Genomic DNA, 20,741 nt, shown 5'->3' with positions numbered 1-20,741 from the left:
TCCCATGAGAAGCCCCTATCTATTCGTCTGTTCCTGCGGAAGACTGGAATTGGCCTATCCTACGCGTCTCATTCGCTAGATAGATCCGGGAACTAATATACCCTTATCCTTCCTATGTTTACTATCTAAACGATAGCAAACTTAGCTGCTAGACTCACATCTACAGCGTTACAGGTATAAAAACTACTATTCAGCCTGATGAGATGGCCAGTACCATCGAAAGCGTCCTCTGCTCACCAAAGCGAGGGCAAACTTGCTACCGAATAGTCTCCTCTCACAGCTTTCACATCTCCACACTCGCGCTTCGCGCTCGTGTGTCGACACCACCTAACCTAACCTAACCTAACCTAACTAACCTAATCATGCACTCAACCACGTCATGATGACGATGTGCTAGTAACCACCGGATATAACCACTAGTGGAAAGCATGAAATTCCGAGCTTGATCCTGGGACTGTGGGAGACTGAGATCCAGATCACTAATGCGGTAAGCATTATCAGGTTTAGGGCCCTCAGGGCAGAGACCCCGATAGATGGCACCCAAGATTTTGACCATGACCACAAGATCCTGTTTTGCCCCAGCTTCATCATCCCAGCTCAGGGATGGGTCACCATGCCCTAGGTGCCATCGAATCCCAGCTAGGTCGTGAGGTATCCATGGATGCCAATGTTTTGTACGGGTATACCAATCAGGACTTTGCATGCTGTCGAACAGCACCGCCGGTCTTTCAGCTCTGGGACCGGTCCACCGATGCAGTGCGTTCAAGTCCAACCGGTCCAGCGAGGCATTAGGTGACACCCAGGTCAAACCGGCTAACACACGACAACTCGGAGAAACGTGATTGCTGGCATTTAACTGGGGGTGTATTGGAGGCTTGTAGTGGTTGGTCCGATCCATGGTGGTGCGATCACAGTTTCTACAGACAATAGAGGGTGTTTTTGCCAAGTGATCGAAATTTCCTTACGGTCCTGCAAAATTGGCCGAGGGGGCACTGGTCTCCCGTATGTAATGTCGAGCCTTGTGATGAGGCTTCCTAGTACTCGATGAGCTACGTAGTAGACGAGATAAATATTTGCAAAATACAAACGAGAAAAGCTTTGGAAGCGGGTATTCACTCCGTTCTGGGTCCAAGTGAGAGTCGTGTGGTTTACATGTGCACATGGACTATCCATATATGTACAAAGGCCGTGGGTATGTATGTATTGCAGCGGGCCAACATTTTGTGCATCTACGTCAAGATTCTCTGCTTCACCCCTCATTCACACTATCTTGCTCTTACCCTGTGTACCTTAATCAATCTCCGGGTACCCCGGGTGATCACCAATCAGTCTGGACAGCAACCTGTCTGTTAAACCTTGAAACTTTTCACGATGCTGAGCGCTGAATCCTGTTCTCTTGAGATAGTCGTTCTTCCTCTACGCAGATCCACTTGGCTCTTCGAGTCATGGGTCTATAGCAGAAGGGTGGGGCGGCAGGGCAGTATACGGCTTACCACTTTTTTCTCCTCCCCATCAGTCAAATCTCTGCCCTCTGCCGTCTTCGACCATCCTTCAAGGGTGCTAATACTAATCAATTCTGCTTGTCACTGGTGGCTCCTTCCGACGCCCGACTTTCTCTTGCAGCCAATGGACTATGTCAACCACGACCGCTCCTCGGCCCGCTACTACAACGAAGAATGGAAGGTACAGTGTCTGTCTGGTCTTTGGATTCACTCACCAACTGTTTGGTACTACACTAGAAACTTCCGGATCGGTGCCTCAAGATCATTAGTTAATTGGTAAGTTTCATAGTTTCTATTGTACTTTAGCTGACATTGTTGTAGAAATACCGAGATCGAGGTGCTGACGCTGGTAAGTACGGGGTGAGCATACACTAACGTGACCTGTGTAGATCAAGGATGGAATGTGGACTGTGAACAGGGCCAGCAACATCACCAAGTTCATTGACAGAGCTATGTGTTGAAGCGGGTATAGCATTCGGTTGTACAGGCGGGGGATGGGGTGTATTATCGTGTAATGTGTTTATAACGTTTTCGCAATGCGTTGTTTTCGGTCCATTCATGTCGATGTGCGTATATGCAAAAAGTCAATTGAGAGCTACGACAATATACTACAGCAATTTGCAAAATGGTTGGCAGTACCAGACGCGAGGAAAGACTTGAAATTATAAAATACTTCGCACCAAATATGGTAATTATGATTCTCCTGAGTCCTGAGAGGCGTGGCTCAACGGCGCGTCACTTCTTCTGTTAACCTTCACCGGCTTCACCATCCATGGCGCCTCAAACATACGACTCAATTTTCGATCCTGGTGCTCTGTCTGACACTAGCGCAAGTGATCATGACACGAGCTCGAAAGCAAACACGAACATTCAAGCTCAAGATGCGGAATGTATGACTCTCACTTGGCGGATGGAACGTGGAGGACAACCAGCAGCAAGTACAATAAATTCTGGCGAAACTGGCACGGCAAAGCGCAAGGCCCCAGGTTGTCTGAGGAAGAAGAAACCCACAGAGGAGACAGGTGCGTGCATAACATCATTTTCCCCTTCAACTTCGCATTTGAATTTGAAGTCTTGGTGTATCTTGAATGTCTCTCTGCTGATTATTGCTTAGATGTACCTGCCCCACCCGCTCCCGCACGAGTGACATATTACCTCTCGATTTTCTCGGAGGCGGAGCTTCGCAAAGCAGAAAAACAAAGGAAATCACTCAATTCATTCTTGCAGCAAACGGCCGACTTGCCGTTCGATACTTTGAAGGCACAGTTACTTACTCAGATCTCGGCAAAACTAAACCCCAGCAAGATCTCACACGACGACTACGACATCGACTGGACTGTACCACGGATCCAGCCATCTCCTTTGGCTCTTGCTTCGGACAGCGATTACAATTTTTTGCTTCAGCACGCCACGAAACACAAAGAGCCGCAGGCAAATATCACCATCAAGGTTCGCATGAACAAGGTCAGTTATCTTTCCTGGATATATGCGCATAATATACTTGGCTGAGAAGTGTCACAGAAGAAAAAAAACGAGGAAAGGAGAACCGTCGCAACAAAGATACAGACACAAGCTCCGGAGAGGATGATGTAGGTTCTGAGAATGAGAGCGACGATGACAGGAGGCCGAAAAAGAAGACGAAGAAGACCGTAAATATTTTTCGCCTTCTTGCCAATGTTCTCATGCAGTGATTCACCTACAGTCAGCAAAAGAAAAAGCCAAGGTACTAGAGACAAACTTGAATATCAAGATCGACACGAAGATTCAACAACTTCGCGACCGGTGGATGTGTTCGAAGCCTGGATGTACGAGCGAGTTCTGTTTCATCCACACCGAGCATCCTGAACACTTCCCGCTCGGACGTGAGCATCTTTCTGTATGGGCAGCTGCATGGGTATTCTTGTAGACTGTTACAAGATGATAACTTGCTTACTTCACGCTCAGAACAAAGATGAAGCACAAGCAAACCTCGAGACTCCCCCGAACCACGCCAAGTTCAATGCACTTCCAGGGCAGAAGGGCACTGCCTCTCTTCTTCAGCGTCGCCTTGCTGAACGCACACAGCCTGCAAATCAGCCTCATGGTCCGGTCATCAATTTCAACATCCCGCCAGAGCTTCTCGCTGTGTTTCGCCCTCCTGCAGTTCTGAACAGCGACATACCTCAACCTGCACCTGCTGGATCACGCACTGAAGGTGATCGATCACAAGACTCTCTGATTCCCTATGGTGTGCCTCATGGACCAACATTTTCCCTCAACGAGTTCTGTAGCAATTATACCCTCAGCAACGATATCCGCACGAAGCTACACCAGAACGGGTATACAGGCACGGAGACTATCTGTTACATTCTCATCTCTGAGCTGAAGGAAATGGAGTTCAAGCTGGGAGAGATTGCTGCGATGCGTGCAGCCATGAAGCGTTGGTGCAAGTGAATGTTTTTTGTCATGTAATCTGCTTCGTGCTCTTTTGCTAGTCTACATCATTGTATCGAATCAAGAGGAATTGTGCTAGAAGTACCCTGCGTGCATAACATACCCAAGCGCATCTGAATCTATTATCTGGTCCATTGCGATGTACATATTGTAGATAAGCCCATCCAATTCTGTTGAGAAGTAATCCTGGTTGCGACGAATGAAAAGCCTTGATCTTGGAGAATGCTTCCTCAATCGGATTCAAGTCAGGCGAGTACGGGGGAAGATATTCAAGCCGTACACCTCAAAACCATGTGGTGTGTCAATGGAGCCTATTACGTGACACATGTGAACTCACCCGCTTCATATACGAGATCTGCAATGCCATAATCATGGTGGCATGTTGCATTGTCCATGACAAGCACACTAAGCTTCCCAGGGTAGGGAGAGCATAGTGGTAGCTGGTCGAACAGACGAGTTCATGCTTCTGAGTCAGAGGCTGAATAGCACTTACAACATCTTCCTGAAGGAAGGCCTTGAACTTCTCCGTGGTGAACGAACCTTCAATTACTGAACATGCCATCATTCCGTCGATGGTGAGCAGGCCCAATGCAGAAAGGCGGTGTCCTCGCACAAAGACTCCCTTCTTCGCTGCTCTTTCTCCCTTCTTCGATCTCCCGAACCTCCTTGAAGTTGTCCTCTCATCTTTGGATGTCTCATCCAAGAATCCGAGTTCTTCCGGGTCATACTGTGCCATCCGTCTGATGAAGTCAGCCCGTCGATTCTCGTTTCGCTCTTTTGCAATCTTCTTCAGTTTCTTGCGAGAAATTCCTGCTCGGGAAAGTTCACGGTAGATTGTAGTGAAATGAACAGCAACAAGCCGGTTGTTGTCGAGTAGGTCAAGTAGCTCGTCCAAGAACCAGTCAGGTCTATGATGCACAAGTCGAAGGAGGTAGTGAACATCGTCGAAATGTAAAGTTCGTGGCCGACCAGAAATTCCGTAGTTGTGCTGAATAACGTCGCCAGTCTCTCTCCATAATTTGCAAATGCACCAGAAAGTTCTTTCAGAGAAGCCCACACAAGCCAGAATCTGCTCAAGAGACCAAAGCTGCCGCTCATAGAGGTTGATAGCAGCAAGTTTCACGTCGCGACTGATCTTGCGGAACGGCATGTTCGAGCGACTCAGAGAATTGGGAACTGGTGAAGGTTAACAGAAGAAGTGACGCGCCGCTGAGCTGCGCCTCTCAGGACTCAGGAGAATCATAATTACCATATTTGGTGTGAAGTATTTTATAATTTCAAGTCTTTCCTCGCGTCTGGTACTGCCAACCATTTTGCAAATTGCTGTAAAATCTACACTACGCAAACGCACTCGATGTTACGATATCTCACTTGAAGTGAGTCGCTAGAAATCTACTATAAGTCTCATCCTTGTCCTCGTATCTACGTGAATATTGTTGCCTATATTTCCGTCGTTTTCCGGAGATGTGGTTAGGACTGGTCCTTACTGGCGGACCTCTCGCATAAATTACTCTATACAACACTTCCGCTTTTCAGTTTCATAGGAGTGCGATAGTAAATTGGGAAATGTTCGCGACAACCGTGAAAAACACCTGTGCAGTTATTCAAACGGAGCTTTAAACATGCTTATGATTGAATCTGAGTTTGAATACAGGTATATATCATTCTTTTAGACCTCCCACGCCATCGTCCGCTCCGTCGTGTCCTGAGATATGGGGCCGACAGGACCAGACTTGGGGGAGCGCTTCGGACGTGAAGCCTTTCCTGGGTCGCCTGTAATGTCAAACTTGTTATACCATCATGCTGTCAGTTGCGCCCTGAGATATGGGGCCGACAGGACCATACCAGACCTGTGGGAGCGCTTCGGACGTGAAGCCTTTCCTGGGTCGCCTGTGATGTCAAACTTGTTATACCATCATGCTGTCAGTTGCGCCCTGAGATATGGGGCCGACATGACCATACCAGACCTGGGGGAGCGCTTCGGACGTGAAGCCTTTCCTGGGTCGCCTGTGATGTCAAACTTGTTATACCATCATGCTGTCAGTTGCGCCCTGAGATATGGGGCCGACAGGACCATACCAGACCTGGGGGAGCGCTTCGGACGTGAAGCCTTTCCTGGTTCGCCTGTGATGTCAAACTTGTTATACCATCTTGCTGTCAGCAAACCCATTGAAAATGGGTCCGGAGGATTACAACGTCCTTCTGTCGCATATCCACAGTTTGGACCCCATTCTCACTCTCCAAACGACACAGGAATGTAGCCAGCTCAAGAGTTCCCGTTTTTGTCACACTGTCACACCCTGCCGTCGAACTATTTCATACTCCGCACAAGTGAGATGCACGATGATATCTTCATCGTATTTTGCAAAATTATACAGAATGATAGAAGCGCGCGGGGGAAGATATGCAAGTAATGCTACAGTTGACTATGTGACAGTAAGGTATGATGATAGGTTCTTAATCCCGAGTGCTAGTGTAAATTATAAGGCAGGTGTTCAAGTTGTTGAGGTAGTGCAGGTTGATGATCTTGACCAGTGTTGTTTTTAACCCCGGGTTGTAACTGGTGCGTCCTGCCTTGAATTAACTGGGGTTGATGGGGTTAAATAACAGTTAATTGCTACCAGGCACTAGCTAGTCCGAGTCGTCGATAACAATTGGAATATTCGAGCTCGATGGACCGCTTCCCATGCCCAATGACTCCCCTGGTGCATTCCCGCCAGTGTGCGACTCTTCATCCTCGGGCAGGCTTGACATTAGCTCGTAGAATGATGCTTCACTCTCCATGTTTTTCACGCCCTGGAACAAAAACTCGTCCCATCCAACCTCAACAGACCAATTGAACATATCCCGTATGCGAAACATCCTCTTCTGACCAAAGAAGCAGCGAATTTGTCGTGGCCTGCTACCTTCTGCAGGGCATGAGATGTTCTCCTCAGCTTCGATGACTTCTCCTAACCCAGACTTGTAATCGTCATTGTCGTCGTCGGCATCTTGCCACAACTGCAGCGCAACACATCGGGGTTATCGATGTTTGGGACAAGGTTTTAATGTTGGTTTTTGGGCAAAACTTTAAGTTTCATACGTACAACATTTAAACCTGTCCTAAATGTTGAATACCCCGATGTGACAGCCGAAAATGAGACATAAATGATTTATGTAACACATCAATTGGCAATGACTCACCTTCCTGCGTCAAAATTGCACGATTTCTGACAGCCTGCAATATTCCATGTGCAACAACCTGCTGATCAGCGTTCCCGAGATCCCTTAGCCTTCACCTTGACACAGCATTTACAGTGTGCCTGCCAGTGCACTTTATCAACCTTTATAGGCCCCTGATAGAAATGTTCCCATATCCAGGACTTCTCCCTAGCCATCGGAGAAGCTTTGGAAATTGGAAGGCAATACAGTTCCGGGGGATGGCAGAGAGAGAATCTGAGAGATCAACGATAATAATTGAAAGTTTTCCAACTCCCCATTTAACCCAATTAACTAACCCTACTATCCCTCTGAAAATCACAGATCCATTTAACTAACCTCTTCACCCGTTATAACCAGGTTAAGTTATAACTCTTTCAACGGGTTAGTGACAACACTGATCTTGACCATGCAGGTCTTCGGTGCTAAGACACTAAATTTGACGCATGTGTTTAGTGCCGCATTTTGGCACACCGGAATCTCAATTCATACATCACACTTTGGATGGATTATCACGTCTGGTCGTATTTCTTATACTGCGCGTCATTCTATCAAGAAAGTAGTCCCGGAGATATTTATTTTCACATGGCTTAGGATTACATGCTTCTATGGATCCTCCATACATCCCAAAAATGCCAGGTCCTCCTCGCTCTTCTAACTGTTCTCCATGGCGAGGTGCAGTACTAGTGTGCCCCAGAACACAGAGAGAAGGCCCAGCGATCCTAATAGCCAGTTAGGTCAAGAAACTCAAAGGCAGCAGCAACACGAACCATTTGCGGCACCACTCGTACTGCCACCTCTGCAACCCCAGCTCTCCCCTCTCGAAAATAATGGTGGGCTGCCGCAGATGGATCCTTTTTTTTATTTTTTTATTTATTTTAGCGCAGGACAACAGGATGCAAGCCGTGGACCACAAGTGATGGTAAATCCATTTAAATGCTCTACTAGAAAACACCAGATACTCACCGTAGATAGACTAATGATGGCCTGTATTTGTTCGGGCGTCAGGTACATGGGAGGTCGGTGTTGTCAGAATATCGCCAAGGGACACCATATCAATCTGGCCAGGGAACACCGTATCAAGGGACATCATCAGCACAAGGGACACCATACAACAATGGGGTTTAACATTGCCGGAGGTTCGCCTGATCCATCCACGAATCTGCATTCCACGGTTGCGCAGGTCGTAGCTCAAATGCACCGACTAAAACCTCAAGTCAGCATACTAATCAAGATGCGATAATGAATGCCTCCCTTTAAAAAGTCTTGGAGCGTCTTGACGCAGCGGAAAAGAAGATCGAGAAGCTCGAAAATGAAGGTGCAGACAAGGGCAAACCTCCCAAGAAGGCTGCGACCCCGAACATTTCGAACGAGCATCCAATCTTGGAAGGTAAATCAGCAATTGTTTGAACATCAACAAAGACTCGCAAAATAATATTGAATAGCCTCTCATTCACCCAATTTTCTTCGAGCTGTGTGGTGTAGACCCGTCGCTTGGCAAGGCGAAGCGAGTAGAAGTGTTGATAGCTATCAAACCGTTACCGAACAGAGAACCATTTGAGATCTCGGAAAATTTGATTCCACTGTCGATGCAAAATTTGTTCCAGTCTGTGTCTAACTGCAGTGAGTGCACGGGGGCTTGTAAGTGAAACTTGAAGCAGGTGATAATAATAAAACTCGGTTCCATGCATAAGTCGAGACTTCATCATCGACCAGCAGACCTCACGGGATGATTCGGCGCACATTAGGGAAGCGAGTACTAGTGCAGATGTCTCATAAAATGTTAAATAAAGTGACTCACCTCTCGGAGGGACAGTTTTGCTGATGCACAAGATCTTTAGTATCAGGTTCCAACTCTGGCTCGGTTTCGCTGTCGTCCACCTGGGCGCCTGCCTTGACGGCTGCTGGTACTAGACATAATTGACGTCTATTCAGTAACACAGATCAATGAACATGGGAAAAAGTTACCGTATTCTGGACCTCCAACCAGTGCGTAAGGATTCCCGGCTTATCGGTTCGTGTTTCGCTGTCGTCAGGACCCTCCGAAGTATTAGGTTGTGACCTCGACCGCTTGAGAGGCTTTCGCATTGAAATTTCAACACTACGGGTCCCGGTTTTCTGCACTCGAAAGTGAATTTGAAAGTTTTCAGTTGCGTAGGTAGCTCAAGCTTGATCGTGTTGCGGTCTACCATCATGATAGCGTGAGTACTATGCTAGATAGAGAGGACTTGGAGATATTTTCAAAAACACCTACTTTCATTCAAGTCTACCGTCAAAAGAGGTCGAAAGGATGGATTTACGGATCAGGTTAGTGGTGGGACAGTGAGTGTTTGAAGAGTATGGACGAGGGTCAGGAAAGATGCGGTCGCGAAGTCTGAAAAGACTCTATTTACATTTGTTGCTTCACACCGAGCATCCAGAATCTGTGACACATCTGGTTTGTGTTCGGTCAGTGTCTAAGTACGTTTTGAGTCTGTTTAAACTTGGCTTTTTCCTCCGTTTAGTGTCCGACCAGAAAGTCGTTTCCGCAGTGTAATAATTGGGATCAGAAGAAACTACAAACGTCCAAAATATTGTAAGATATCTGGAATCTTGAAGGGATTGGCTTATTGTAGCCACCTTGAAAGTCTATGTAAGGTTCAGTACTCAGTTTCAGCCAGTGTAAAGTAAAGATATTGGCGTTCCAGTGTGAGACTTGGTTAGACCACCAGATCCCAAGCTGAGGACACGGCAAAATGACCTTCCTCTTTTCAATGAGATCTGACAGATCCCAGGAGATCGGTAAGCCACTCAGTCACCGGAAGGGGAGAGCTAATCAATCTCGCTGCATGGTGTAATCTGGTGAGTACAACACCAAAAAATTCTGACCAAGACGGGCTCACATCGGGAGCTGGGCTGAACCAACACCTTCCCCCTGTAGGTGAAGTCTGGCCAATGAGACCATGCGCCTTGCTTCTGTGAAGGTCAGTGGACCCCGGAGTTGCTGGATGTCATGCATGAGGAGACGACCGACCCTGTACCCTGAGTGAGAACGATCCTGCTTTGGAAATAGGTCGTAAATGGAATCACCTGCTTCTTCGTTGCCAATCATCTCGCAAAGCTCCACAAGCATATGACCTTAATTCCGGATTTTCGGGAGGAGCGTCTTGGAACTCCCGGGCGATTCCTTCCATCAGGGACACAACAGAGTCCTGGGTCTGCCGAAGATAGATGAAAGGACAACCCCCAGGAACAACATTTGGAGACCGACACAGGACGCATTTAGTGACCCCAAGGTTGAGGTTGACGGCTGAACTCAGCGTGCAATATACACAAGCCGCATGTCCTGATGGGCAATAAGTCACTGGCGCAACACTAAGCTTGGGTTAGGTTAGGGCGATGATCGTATCAGGATCATGGTGCTGACAGGACGTCCCAACATCTGACCCATAGGTGAGTGGGCAACCCTGTAAGATCACGAATATCACTCACATCGGGCACTGGAAATGTTCCTGAATCAACTTAAGAAAGCTGGCAGCCAAGTAGTTTGATCCAGGTGGTCCTTGATCCGCTGCGGGGGTTGGTGGTGTCTGTACCTCTTGTGAAACCCGAAATGCTGGCTGAGAGTCCAGGCGTGGCAACTGGAACACTCGTACAACACGGGCTCCTGCAATCCAACAGCGTTAACCTGGATTTGGATCACTTGACCAAACTTACCATGATATAGTACAGGTGTTGAAACCATGGGTGACGGTTAGATACACAAGTTAAAGTGATCGATCTGCCGGTGAAATCCGCTTCCGTATTTTCTGGTTCATCACGTGACTTTAGTGCGACATTTCACTGAATTCACCTATAGCTCGCTGTACACGAAGTGTAATTGAAAATGGTTCTATAATTATGTGCGCAGAGTATGTAGCAATACACCCATATAATTTTTAAGAGTTAAATCGAGAAAATGAGGAACGAGTAAGCATTACAGTGATCATAAAGCTTAAATGTGCAAAACAAGTGACATCAGGGCCACCCGCATACCGAGACGGGTGAGATGGAAATGAAGAAAATCGCTGTCGTTGCCGACGGATGCTCTACAATGAACTTGATTTCGTCAATGTTAAGTCATTGCTGGAGATCACATGCGAAGTTAGGGGCTGTTGCACAATCTTCTTTCCGAAATTCCACTGTGAACTCGATTTTATCGAACAGTGTTGGGGTTATTCGAAGCGAGTCTACCGTGAACTTCCGGTGTCATCAAAAGAGGCTGATCTTGAACAGAATGTTCTTGTTGCCCTTCCGGCTGTTCCGCTAGAAGCTATTCGACGGTAAGCCTTTTTTGACTCTTTAATTTTCTTATTACTCTGATTTCAAGTTTTGATCCTTTCGAATCAGATTCTCCACACGCTCACTTAGATTTGTGGACGCCTACCACAAGGTCCTCGACGGGAAGCAGGCCACGTGGGCGTCAAAGCAATGTCGTGGTCATCGTGTGCTTCCGGAGACGATAATGGCGGAGTTGGCAGTGGCAGTGGCAATGGCGAAAATGTCTTGATGTATCTCGCAGTGAATGAACCAACTGAGCAATTTTCTGTAGAGATGTTGGATTATATACCCTTGATATCTGACACCAGTGAATGGAAATGCTCTATACTGCTACCTATGTGTGATTGACTGATTTTCTTCCACCAATTGCATTCTGAGCTTTCGACGGTCACATTTGCAAAATCACGGAACAGTCTTCGCTACTTGTACGTTGCTGCAGAGTTATGAGGCAAAGATGTGTTTTTGGACCTCTTAAGTCACGTGATGAACCAGAGTATGAACGCGGCCTGTCTTAGCATATGACTGGTATTCAAAATTCTGGACTAATCACATACGCATGTAATAATTATTTGGACTGGCCTTAAGCTTAAGAAAGATTCCAAAGATGGGATGTATATGAAAATGGCTAAGTCATTATCAGACACTTACAGTGACCATGTGGTAAGTATGTACCGACCCAGGTAGACAAACTTCATTGGATGAAAATATAGTAATGTGGGTAAGGAGAGAAACTCTATAAACTCCCCACCTAGATCATACAACCTACGGATGGTTGCAACTGCAAGTCACATATTTGGCCTAACAGTTGTTGATCGTGTTGTTGGGAGTAGCTCTGCTTCCTAAAGATCTCCCAAAGCTCAAACCATCTTTCAGTTGGTTCCCCCCGTTCAACCCCTTCTTCAATTTGTTCCCGCAGCTCAACCCCTTCTTCAATTTGTTCCCGCATCTCAACCCCTTCTTCAATTGGTTCCTGCATCTCAACCTCTTCTTCAATTGGCTCCCGCAGCTCACTTTCAGTCAAGGCCGCTACTGGGGTTAACCAGACTCCCCAAGAGTTATATTCACTGAATGAAAGTCCCTCACTATTTGAGGAAGGAGCTGGGGGGACGTTGGGCTCACTGACGTTCCCAGACTACCTCAAACAAAAATAAGTCTCAGTTGCGGCAGATGAGGCCTTCGGGGCAGTTTCTCACCGAAGATCCTGAAGCTATTGGCTGCCCTGGCTGCATAGCCTGGAAGCGTCGGGTAGTACGTCGGGGGCGGTCAGATGTGGACCTACTAGGAGGGGCTGTCCTCTCAGATGTATGACGCCCAGATGAAACCTGATATTTCCCGGAGACCAGTTAATAAGGATAAGATGAAGATTCTGGAGGCATACCTTGGGAAGTTGACGTCTTTTGTTTTGGGAGGACTTGGCTACATCAGGGGACTAACAAGTACTTTAGATCCACAGACTATCCCTAGAGGAAGTATTCCTCATGGACACTTACATGTGGACGCTTGAATGAGCTTGGTTGGACGGTCAGGGGATCCACCTCCATGGGCACCTCAGGGGAACTACCAGGCTGATGCTTATCCAGCTCTTTAATCACGGTCTCCAAACATAATTGCCAGCTGGCCGGGTTGGATTCCACCATAGGTGCTGGTGGATTCCCGCTGAGGTCGGACTCTAGCAATACGCATTGCCAATCCAGAGGGTGTTTTATGGGGTCAGGCATGTTCCCGTATAAGCCTTTCATGATGGGGTTCGCCGTCTTCAGCCAACCCTCCCAATCTGCAGAACAATTGATTTTCTAAACAGATGACAGCTGAACTCATTCTCACCGTAGCTCCCAGACACATTTGGGTGGTCCTGGAGGAGTTTCTCTAGCATAACTTCTGAGGCCGGTCTCATCCCGTTCAGATGATATACCTGGTACCCCCAGCTGACCAGGATACTCGAAACCCATTGCCGGGTCATTTTTGTTGGTGCAGGAAGGGTCGTCACAGGCAGCCTGACACCTTCAGGGTAGAATTTCTCTATTACCTCCAAGAAAAATCGGTGGCGCAGGATGTTCATGTAATACGAGGCCTGAAGCCAAAGTTTTCTGGTTTTGGTGGGCAGGCGTGAGGACAGGGACACAAACCAAGCGCAGTTGCAGGCATGGTTGATAAATCGAAGCAGAGGTTTGCAAGTGGAGGGGATGTGGATGTGTAAATTTTCATAACAAAGCACTTGAAACCAATCTCTTTCCGGCTCATACCTTCCACAGACAAAAGGTTCTGGGCGCCATCCAGCAGGTCTAGTAAGAGCTTCCTTCCAATGATCGTTGAGATCCAGCAAGTTGACGGTGGGTACTGTTGAATCAGACTCATCCATCCCGCTCTGCATGGAGTTTTGCAGGATGCGACGCGACGCGACTTGAGAGGGTGGAGAAACGCGTTTGGGCTGCGCGACCCAAAATGGTAGCTGGCCGGCTTGGGTTCCGTGATTGGATTAGGGTTAAGGGACGCAGATCCAGTTGCCCGATTTTGGTGCCTCGAAGAAGGCGGAACCGAATGCCAATTGGTGTAAATTCCAGGAAGTAGTAAATATTATCACCCCATGGTCTTTGGTGAAATACTCATGAAATGGAGGTACACGCCATGATTAGATCATGACAGATTGTAACTTTCCCACTTAAGGCATTGAACTTACTGATATGTATACACTGGGTTGTAGAGTTGTGGTCTATCCTCCGGTGCAGACTAGGATTCACTACCGGTGATGACTTCATGGGGGAGCACAACCAAGTGCGTCAACATCAATTCAAAGCTACAGCTACTGAACAATGCATAGCAGAGCCCCAGAAGAGCATCCGCCTTTATTTCCAACCTATAGTTATAGAATGGGGGCCCGTGATATAGTAGAACTTGTCAACATGGTCAGGATATCCTTACCAACTTGGACCAGACATGGCCATCCCAGGCATTCCTTTCAAGACAACTCTCCTCAGAAATCATATCGGCAGAAGAGGCTCAGGGGGTGTATGAGCCAGTGGGTTAAGTCGAAGGACATTTTGTGCGACTGGTTCGAATTGAAATTGAATATTGAAACCCCGAGAAAAATGCTTATTGGAAATACCGCGCCGTTGGGTCCGGAACAAGCCGCCTTCCTCACGTGGGCTTCTCATCTAGATCTCTCATCCCATACAGTCATTCACCGCCATTTGAGTTTGGAATTTTCGGATGTCTGCCACAACACAACCAGACACAATCTCGAAAATCGCTTTTGGGGATGGTCATTATAGATAGCTAATCTACTTGGTATGTAGTTTTGAAGAACATCAAATGAGATGTTATTCTGGGTGTTATCGTACGTCCACCGTCATTTGCGCCGACCCGAAAAGGCAGATTTATTCCCCAGTCGCGCAGATAAGATACACCATGTTGTATCAACGTTCTTCCTCGCTATCTTCATCTGACTCGTTCTCCTCTGGCTCTTCCTCGTCAACACGAGTGAGTGTTGGCTTTGGGAGTGAGACCTCAAGCCCAGTGAAGACTGGACATGGCCAAAACGGTTCGAATAGTGTAAAATGTTGTTTAGACATATTGATTATGCTATAATGTTGTATGATCTGCAACCACACGATCGTCAGTGCAATACATCGTGAAAACATCGCATCGCATCAACATCGCATCGTAAAAACATTGCATCGCATCGTGAAAACATTGCATCGCTCGCTATCAAAGCGGTTTTACTCAACAACTCACGCACACGCATTACTTTGTCACCCAGCCGGAGCGTTTGTAGTGTTAGTTCTGGGTCAAATTCTATCTATCAGACCGTTAACGGCGTCGTAAGTACTTTCCGACTCGTGCATATCAACTAACTTATAATTTACAGTATTGGCTCACTCAGTATGCCCATAGACCTGGGTTACACATGTGTCTGCAAGAGACACAACGCTGGTCGCCCCCATGCTCTCTCTCGCTCTGCGTGGTACAAACACTTAAAAGCAGCTGAAAAAGAGGAAGAAAAGCAGGCTATTCGCGCCGGGAAACTCTCTCTTGATTTACATGCGCAGCTTCAAGCTCACGTCGATACCCACGGTGCATCTTCTTCGAGTTCTGGTCCGTCTCAAAATATTGTTGCCAGTGGGGCAGATAGTACATCGAGCTGTCTGTCAAAAAGACCCAATGACTCTGATGCAGCCCAAACAAGTCAGAAGCGTGTACGCTTGGCTACCCCATCATCTTCGGATGGAGGACAGAGTGGCCGTGACGAAGAAGAGCCCAGCGCACCTGCCGGAGACGACGATTGGGATTTCTACGCTGGACAGGGCGATAGAGATGATGATGGACAGGGCAGAGCACCTGTGGCTGACGAAGAAGGGCCCAGCGCACCTGCCGGAGACGACGATTGGGATTTCTACGCTGGACAGGGTGATAGAGACAACACTGGACAGGGGCACCGTGATTTCGATGGCCAAGGTGATGGTGATTTCGACGGACAGGTTGACAGACAGGGTGATGAGCAGGTTGATGGCGAGAATAACCTGCCAGAGCATCGGGTATCACCTGTCCCCCAACTTGACGAACCAAGTGAACGACCAGCTGTTGATATCGATGAACTTGCACGTCAAGCTGTTCTCCCCAAGATCGCAACAGCTGGGAGTTCATTTTAGCACTGCGGTCTGCGTCATTGGATGATGCTGTTGAGAAACTTGATGAAGAGGCCAAAAATAATTTACAGGACCCTCCTCGTGCTCCTCCGAATATCATTGATCCTATCATTCGTCATGCAATCTCAACCTACTATGCTCTCGAACACTCGTCGCAGAGTGCCTATGAACACATTCGTGCTTCTACGGCGCGTACGTACCCTGACACGGAAGAGCCTTGCCACCAGTGCATCTTCGAAGAAGGCTGTGAAAATGCGCCCAGGACCAAGGAAGAATGCACGGTACGCATTATTTTATTATTGAAAGGATCAGTGCTTAACCGATCGCATAGGAACCTTTGCGCCTTTCGCTGGCTTAAACAGGTTAACACTGCTGGTTCCACCAACGAATTCAATGCCTATTATTCCAAGTTGAACGAGGCGCAGATCCAGGTATTGTATTGCTACCTCTTTTGACAAATACCACTAACACTTCTGTCTAAAGTCTTATAATACCGAGATCAATCAGCTAGTAAGTACAGTCCTTCTACTTACTCCGTCGAGCTGCTGAGAAACCCTAGGAACGAGACGCAGGCTGGACGAAGAACGGCGACATCGTCGACGGGACAATGTATTAACCTTCCCTATCGCTTGCCTGCTCCCACTTGCCTGCCTGTGTCGTTGCTGTGTTATTCCTGGATGTTGCTGCATTGTTCCCGTTGTATCTACTGCTATCGCAATGATCATATCGTGTTTTCGGGTCGCATATCGTGTTTTCTGGTCGCTAGTCGATCCACCTGTATCACTAGATTATAGCATAATTGACGCGAATACAACCGATTTTGTCGTACTACACGAACTGAACTAAAATGTGGTGAAATATAATATCAATATTCTTAATATGCCCTACAATATTTGAGAAGAATCGAACAGATGCGAAATATTCTATTAGTCTCCACAGCGAGTCTCCTGTTGTGAAATATTGTGCTTCTAAATCCGTCATATTCCGCTCGATCTCAACCGTTCTGGCCATGTCCAGTCTTCACTGGGACTTACTTCAGGGACTCACTTCAGGGACTCACTTCCGGGACTTACTTCAGGGACTCACTTCAGGGACTCACTTCCGGGACTTACTTCAGGGACTCACTTCAGGGACTCACTTCAGGGACTCACTTCAGGGACTACTTCAGGGACTCACTTCAGGGACTCACTTCCGGGACTCACTTCAGGGACTCACTTCAGGGACTGGACTCACTTCAGGGACTCACTTTTCAGACTTCAAGGCCACACTTTCGGGACTCGCTTCTATATTTAATTCATTTTGAGCCTCACATTATCTCCTATCACATTTTATCGGTCCACACAATTCTAAATGTCCACAGATGGTGGTCTACGCGCAAGTTAAGCTATTGTATTATGACATCCTCGTTCCGCTACAAATTCATTTATGTTCCTGCGTTATCTCTCAACTCCTCACCATTCGCATCTCAACTGTGTAATTTCATTGTTGACCTGCCATGGCTCGCAACCTCAAACACCCTGATCTGGCCGGCATACCACCTTCGAAAGAGAAGCAAAGGGAGTTTCAAAAGCGATGGCGCCAAGAAGTAATGAACGACCCGGAGAAGCGAGACCGACAGCGCCAACTCAACGCAGAAAACAAACGGAAACAGCGCGCACGAGCCAAGGAAAATGCACAGGATGACATCGAAGGACAGCCTGCTGCCAAGCGGCGCCGCAATGCAGTAACCACGGACTCTGCTGCAGGACCTTCCAACCTCCCGGAACCCTCCCTTTCTCCCGACGCTCAACCTGTTCTGATCCCCATAGATCCAAAGCTCTTATCACAACAATCTCTAAATGTCGAGGGGACCACAGAAATTCCCCGTACTCGCGAAGTCATGGTGACGACCGAAACCCATCACACGCAAGATGCATCTGTCATGACCGAAGCTCCCTCCCCCATCTTGTCGACGCTCGCTGAGCAGAACATGGACTTGGCAGCTGGGCTCATCGGATTTCAAGTGCCTGAACAATCGCAGACAATTACATGGGCTAACGGATGCACTACGGTCCTGCCATGTGTTTGGGAGGACGGGAAAAATAAATGCGAACCCAACGATGTCGACATAGTGAGATACCTAGCTCAGCTTCCCGAATCAACTCCCGATTCGGAGCACATCATCCATCTAAGGTCATCTGACTGGTGCTCGCGCCCAAAAGAACTACGTGAACGCGTCTGCGCAGGACTCCGCGCAGGAAAAGGTGTCGTCATTCGTGCAGATGGTAATACTCAAGCGCAGGCACTCACTGCCGAAAGGCTCGACGAAGAGTTTGGTATATCACCTCAGATGAGTGTGATTGCACACGGTAAGCTAACGCGCTTTTTTACACTTCCCCAAATTTTACCCAACCACTTCCGATAGACCTCCGAAAACGGACAGAGACATATGACCGTCCATTCGTGAGCTGTACAATCGAACAGTTCTTCGACGCCTTAAACGACCCATCTAAGATTCAGTGCGTGCTTGATCTACCACATCTCCAGGGTGCTCTACCGCAAGAACTCAAGTGAGGCTCCATTTCTTCATACTCAATCACAATACTTATTCCTCAGACTTGTCGACCACGGCACCGTCCATGCGTGGAGCCAAACCCTAACTGACTCCCGCGTTCGTGACCAAACTTACCATCCCGACATTTTCTTCTCACTTTCATGGGCTTTACTTCACCAACCCGGGTTCCCAACGCCCATACATCATGATGCTGACGGGTATCTAACGTATCTCGAAATGATAGAAGGCGACAAACTTTGGGCCCCCCATTGGCCAAAGGACCCCAACGTTTTGCGTACCAACCTCCTAAAACTATCCATGCTGTTAACGAACGTCTCACTCAATCGCAAGGAGATAGAATCCAATTGGTATTCCGAAGTAGTAAGGCTCTCCAAAGGGGATCTTTTGTAAGTTCACATTCCTATCGCTTTTGTTTATCCTTAGCTCACATTTGCAAGCTTTCAACCACCTGGACTGTACCACGCAGTTTACACACCAGTACCATCTTTTGCAACCGGCGGTCATTTCTACAACTACGAGTGCATGCATTTGACCGAGCTGTCGCGTTATGTCGATGTAAAAGAAGGAATTTTCTTAACCAACCAAGTCCATGAGCACACCATTGAAACGCTGCAACGGCTAGTCATCAATTTGCCCCGACTATCCCCCAGCGTTAGTAAGTGATATACATGTCCACGACGAACGTCTCTAACGTCATCACAAGAGTTATACCACAGGTCGCTTATGGCCCTGTGTATAATGATCATAAAGCGGGAAAAATATGTTGCAGCTGGAAACGATCAACGCACTACGATCTTGAAAACAGGCAGCACCCCCAGAGCGCTCGCCATCGCCACAACCATCATTAAGCATTTCCACAAAAACATCAAATCGGCAGTTAGGGAGTATTATAAAGGAGACCAAACGGATGCAGGAGACCTCGTCAATAGAGCAGAACTTCTTACTTGCTTACAACAGTTTACCCCACTAACTGAGGTCTAATAGATTACCTGCAATGTACCTGATGTCACCGTTATATTAACTAAGGTCACTTCTAATGTACGCTTTGTATTGAAAGCCATACACTATTGTAAGATCTGAGGACCTCATTTTCATGTCTCACTGAACACTGTACATTAAGACAACTAAATTATATGCAACTGTAGCCACGTGTGTCGCGGGAGAGCTCCAGTTTGCCGAAGAACAAAGAGTGTTCAAATGATGCAGCCAGAGGGATGCCGACGCAGAGTTGCAATATTCTGGCACGATCTCAGTAGGCCTCAACGAGCTCCGCGCGACAGATATCAACATATCAACCACCTCCGTGACTACGTCGCCGTCGTCAGCCAATCTCCCAACCTCTTCGACGCCAGCATCCGTGAAAACATCGCATACAGACGAGTAGGCGAGGATAATGGGATGAGCGACGCGGACGTCGAGAGGGCAGCACGTGCTGCGAACGTCTACAACTTCATCATGTCGTTACCACAAGGGTACGACACCCTCATCTGGGAGAACGCATCTCTAGTCTCGGGTGGTCAAGCCCAGCGCCTCCAAATCGCTCGCGCACTCGCACACCCAGCCAAGATTCTCATTCTAGACGAATGTGCCTCAGCGCTGGATGGTGCAAACCAGACGGCTATATTGGAGACGATACGTGCTGCCAAGGTTGGGAAGACACTGCTTTATGACTGGGCCCATATGACATTTTCACGACTACGCATTTGTAGTACTACCACACTCATTCATTTGTACTTTAGTTATTATCAAGGAATCTATATGTTGTACCAAACTTTTGTGAAATCAATTTGAGTTTTAGTTATAACGTCAATTTATTTGCTTTATCGTTTTTATTTTATTTTGTCCAATGACGCAGAAGTTCGAATCACCTGAAATTAGAGACACGATGGTTTCGTCGTCCTTACCTATCCATATACGGACGGGCGAACCTACGGTTCGCCCGCTCCCACAAAATCGATTTTTTTTTCGCCTCATTCCTTCCACTTTTTATTAAGACACTTCTATCCCATCTTAAAGTCCGCGAGATTCTGCAGGGTTCGCAAGAAAGCCCGGTCCGAAATAGTTGAGTAAATGTTTGGTCACAGGCACAATCAAATTTTCACTTTTTCACAC

General features: G+C 47.4%; 9 protein-coding genes across 9 annotated transcripts; 5 read left to right on the top strand and 4 right to left on the bottom strand.

The window, feature by feature from the left end:
* Window positions 1-75: 75 nt before the first annotated feature.
* On the bottom strand, window positions 76-898 carry EDB91DRAFT_1088032 (uncharacterized protein; the record flags this gene model as incomplete). The annotated part of the gene is made up of 3 exons (XM_041316334.1): window positions 76-121; window positions 238-327; window positions 357-898. The coding sequence occupies 3 exons, from the start codon at window positions 896-898 to the stop codon at window positions 76-78; spliced, it is 678 nt and encodes a 225-aa protein (XP_041169776.1).
* A 1,362-nt stretch (window positions 899-2,260) lies between these two features.
* On the top strand, window positions 2,261-3,935 carry EDB91DRAFT_1230512 (uncharacterized protein; the record flags this gene model as incomplete). Its single annotated transcript, XM_041321054.1, has 4 exons — window positions 2,261-2,966; window positions 3,047-3,151; window positions 3,205-3,396; window positions 3,447-3,935. Exons 1-4 carry the CDS (start codon window positions 2,391-2,393, stop codon window positions 3,933-3,935), a joined length of 1,362 nt encoding a protein of 453 aa, XP_041169775.1. The 5' UTR covers window positions 2,261-2,390.
* A 1,669-nt stretch (window positions 3,936-5,604) lies between these two features.
* EDB91DRAFT_1255932 (uncharacterized protein) lies at window positions 5,605-6,105 on the bottom strand (the record flags this gene model as incomplete). The annotated part of the gene is made up of 4 exons (XM_041324074.1): window positions 5,605-5,708; window positions 5,781-5,825; window positions 5,898-5,942; window positions 6,015-6,105. 4 exons carry the CDS (start codon window positions 6,103-6,105, stop codon window positions 5,605-5,607), a joined length of 285 nt encoding a protein of 94 aa, XP_041169774.1.
* A 461-nt stretch (window positions 6,106-6,566) lies between these two features.
* On the bottom strand, window positions 6,567-6,830 carry EDB91DRAFT_1063774 (uncharacterized protein; the record flags this gene model as incomplete). Its single annotated transcript, XM_041314634.1, has 1 exon — window positions 6,567-6,830. A coding segment is annotated over one exon (264 nt), but the record flags the coding sequence as incomplete, so codon positions are not given.
* Window positions 6,831-7,800: 970 nt separating this feature from the next.
* On the top strand, window positions 7,801-8,912 carry EDB91DRAFT_1088029 (uncharacterized protein; the record flags this gene model as incomplete). Its single annotated transcript, XM_041316333.1, has 7 exons — window positions 7,801-7,966; window positions 8,029-8,055; window positions 8,105-8,272; window positions 8,317-8,349; window positions 8,398-8,523; window positions 8,619-8,774; window positions 8,833-8,912. The coding sequence occupies 7 exons, from the start codon at window positions 7,801-7,803 to the stop codon at window positions 8,910-8,912; spliced, it is 756 nt and encodes a 251-aa protein (XP_041169772.1).
* Window positions 8,913-11,908: 2,996 nt separating this feature from the next.
* On the bottom strand, window positions 11,909-14,188 carry EDB91DRAFT_1088028 (uncharacterized protein; the record flags this gene model as incomplete). The annotated part of the gene is made up of 10 exons (XM_041316332.1): window positions 11,909-11,969; window positions 12,081-12,121; window positions 12,199-12,564; window positions 12,626-12,664; window positions 12,712-12,754; window positions 12,811-12,848; window positions 12,923-13,206; window positions 13,257-13,519; window positions 13,676-13,889; window positions 14,110-14,188. The coding sequence occupies 10 exons, from the start codon at window positions 14,186-14,188 to the stop codon at window positions 11,909-11,911; spliced, it is 1,428 nt and encodes a 475-aa protein (XP_041169771.1).
* Window positions 14,189-15,313: 1,125 nt separating this feature from the next.
* EDB91DRAFT_1255930 (uncharacterized protein) lies at window positions 15,314-16,691 on the top strand (the record flags this gene model as incomplete). The annotated part of the gene is made up of 6 exons (XM_041324073.1): window positions 15,314-15,995; window positions 16,052-16,267; window positions 16,338-16,356; window positions 16,407-16,506; window positions 16,559-16,585; window positions 16,635-16,691. 6 exons carry the CDS (start codon window positions 15,314-15,316, stop codon window positions 16,689-16,691), a joined length of 1,101 nt encoding a protein of 366 aa, XP_041169770.1.
* An 879-nt stretch (window positions 16,692-17,570) lies between these two features.
* On the top strand, window positions 17,571-19,610 carry EDB91DRAFT_1255929 (uncharacterized protein; the record flags this gene model as incomplete). The annotated part of the gene is made up of 5 exons (XM_041324072.1): window positions 17,571-18,423; window positions 18,480-18,624; window positions 18,671-19,015; window positions 19,067-19,284; window positions 19,333-19,610. 5 exons carry the CDS (start codon window positions 17,571-17,573, stop codon window positions 19,608-19,610), a joined length of 1,839 nt encoding a protein of 612 aa, XP_041169769.1.
* Window positions 19,611-19,916: 306 nt separating this feature from the next.
* Window positions 19,917-20,288, top strand: EDB91DRAFT_1034230 (ATP-binding cassette sub-family B member 5; the record flags this gene model as incomplete). The annotated part of the gene is made up of 1 exon (XM_041312770.1): window positions 19,917-20,288. A coding segment is annotated over one exon (372 nt), but the record flags the coding sequence as incomplete, so codon positions are not given.
* Between the last annotated feature and the right edge of the window lie 453 nt (window positions 20,289-20,741).

This window comes from Suillus paluster (genome assembly GCF_016628075.1).
Source record: "Suillus paluster strain FC165 chromosome Unknown EDB91scaffold_162, whole genome shotgun sequence".
NCBI lineage: Eukaryota > Fungi > Basidiomycota > Agaricomycetes > Boletales > Suillaceae > Suillus > Suillus paluster.
The sequence above is the reverse complement of the archived record's forward strand: the minus strand, read 5'-3'. Positions and strand labels throughout refer to the sequence as shown.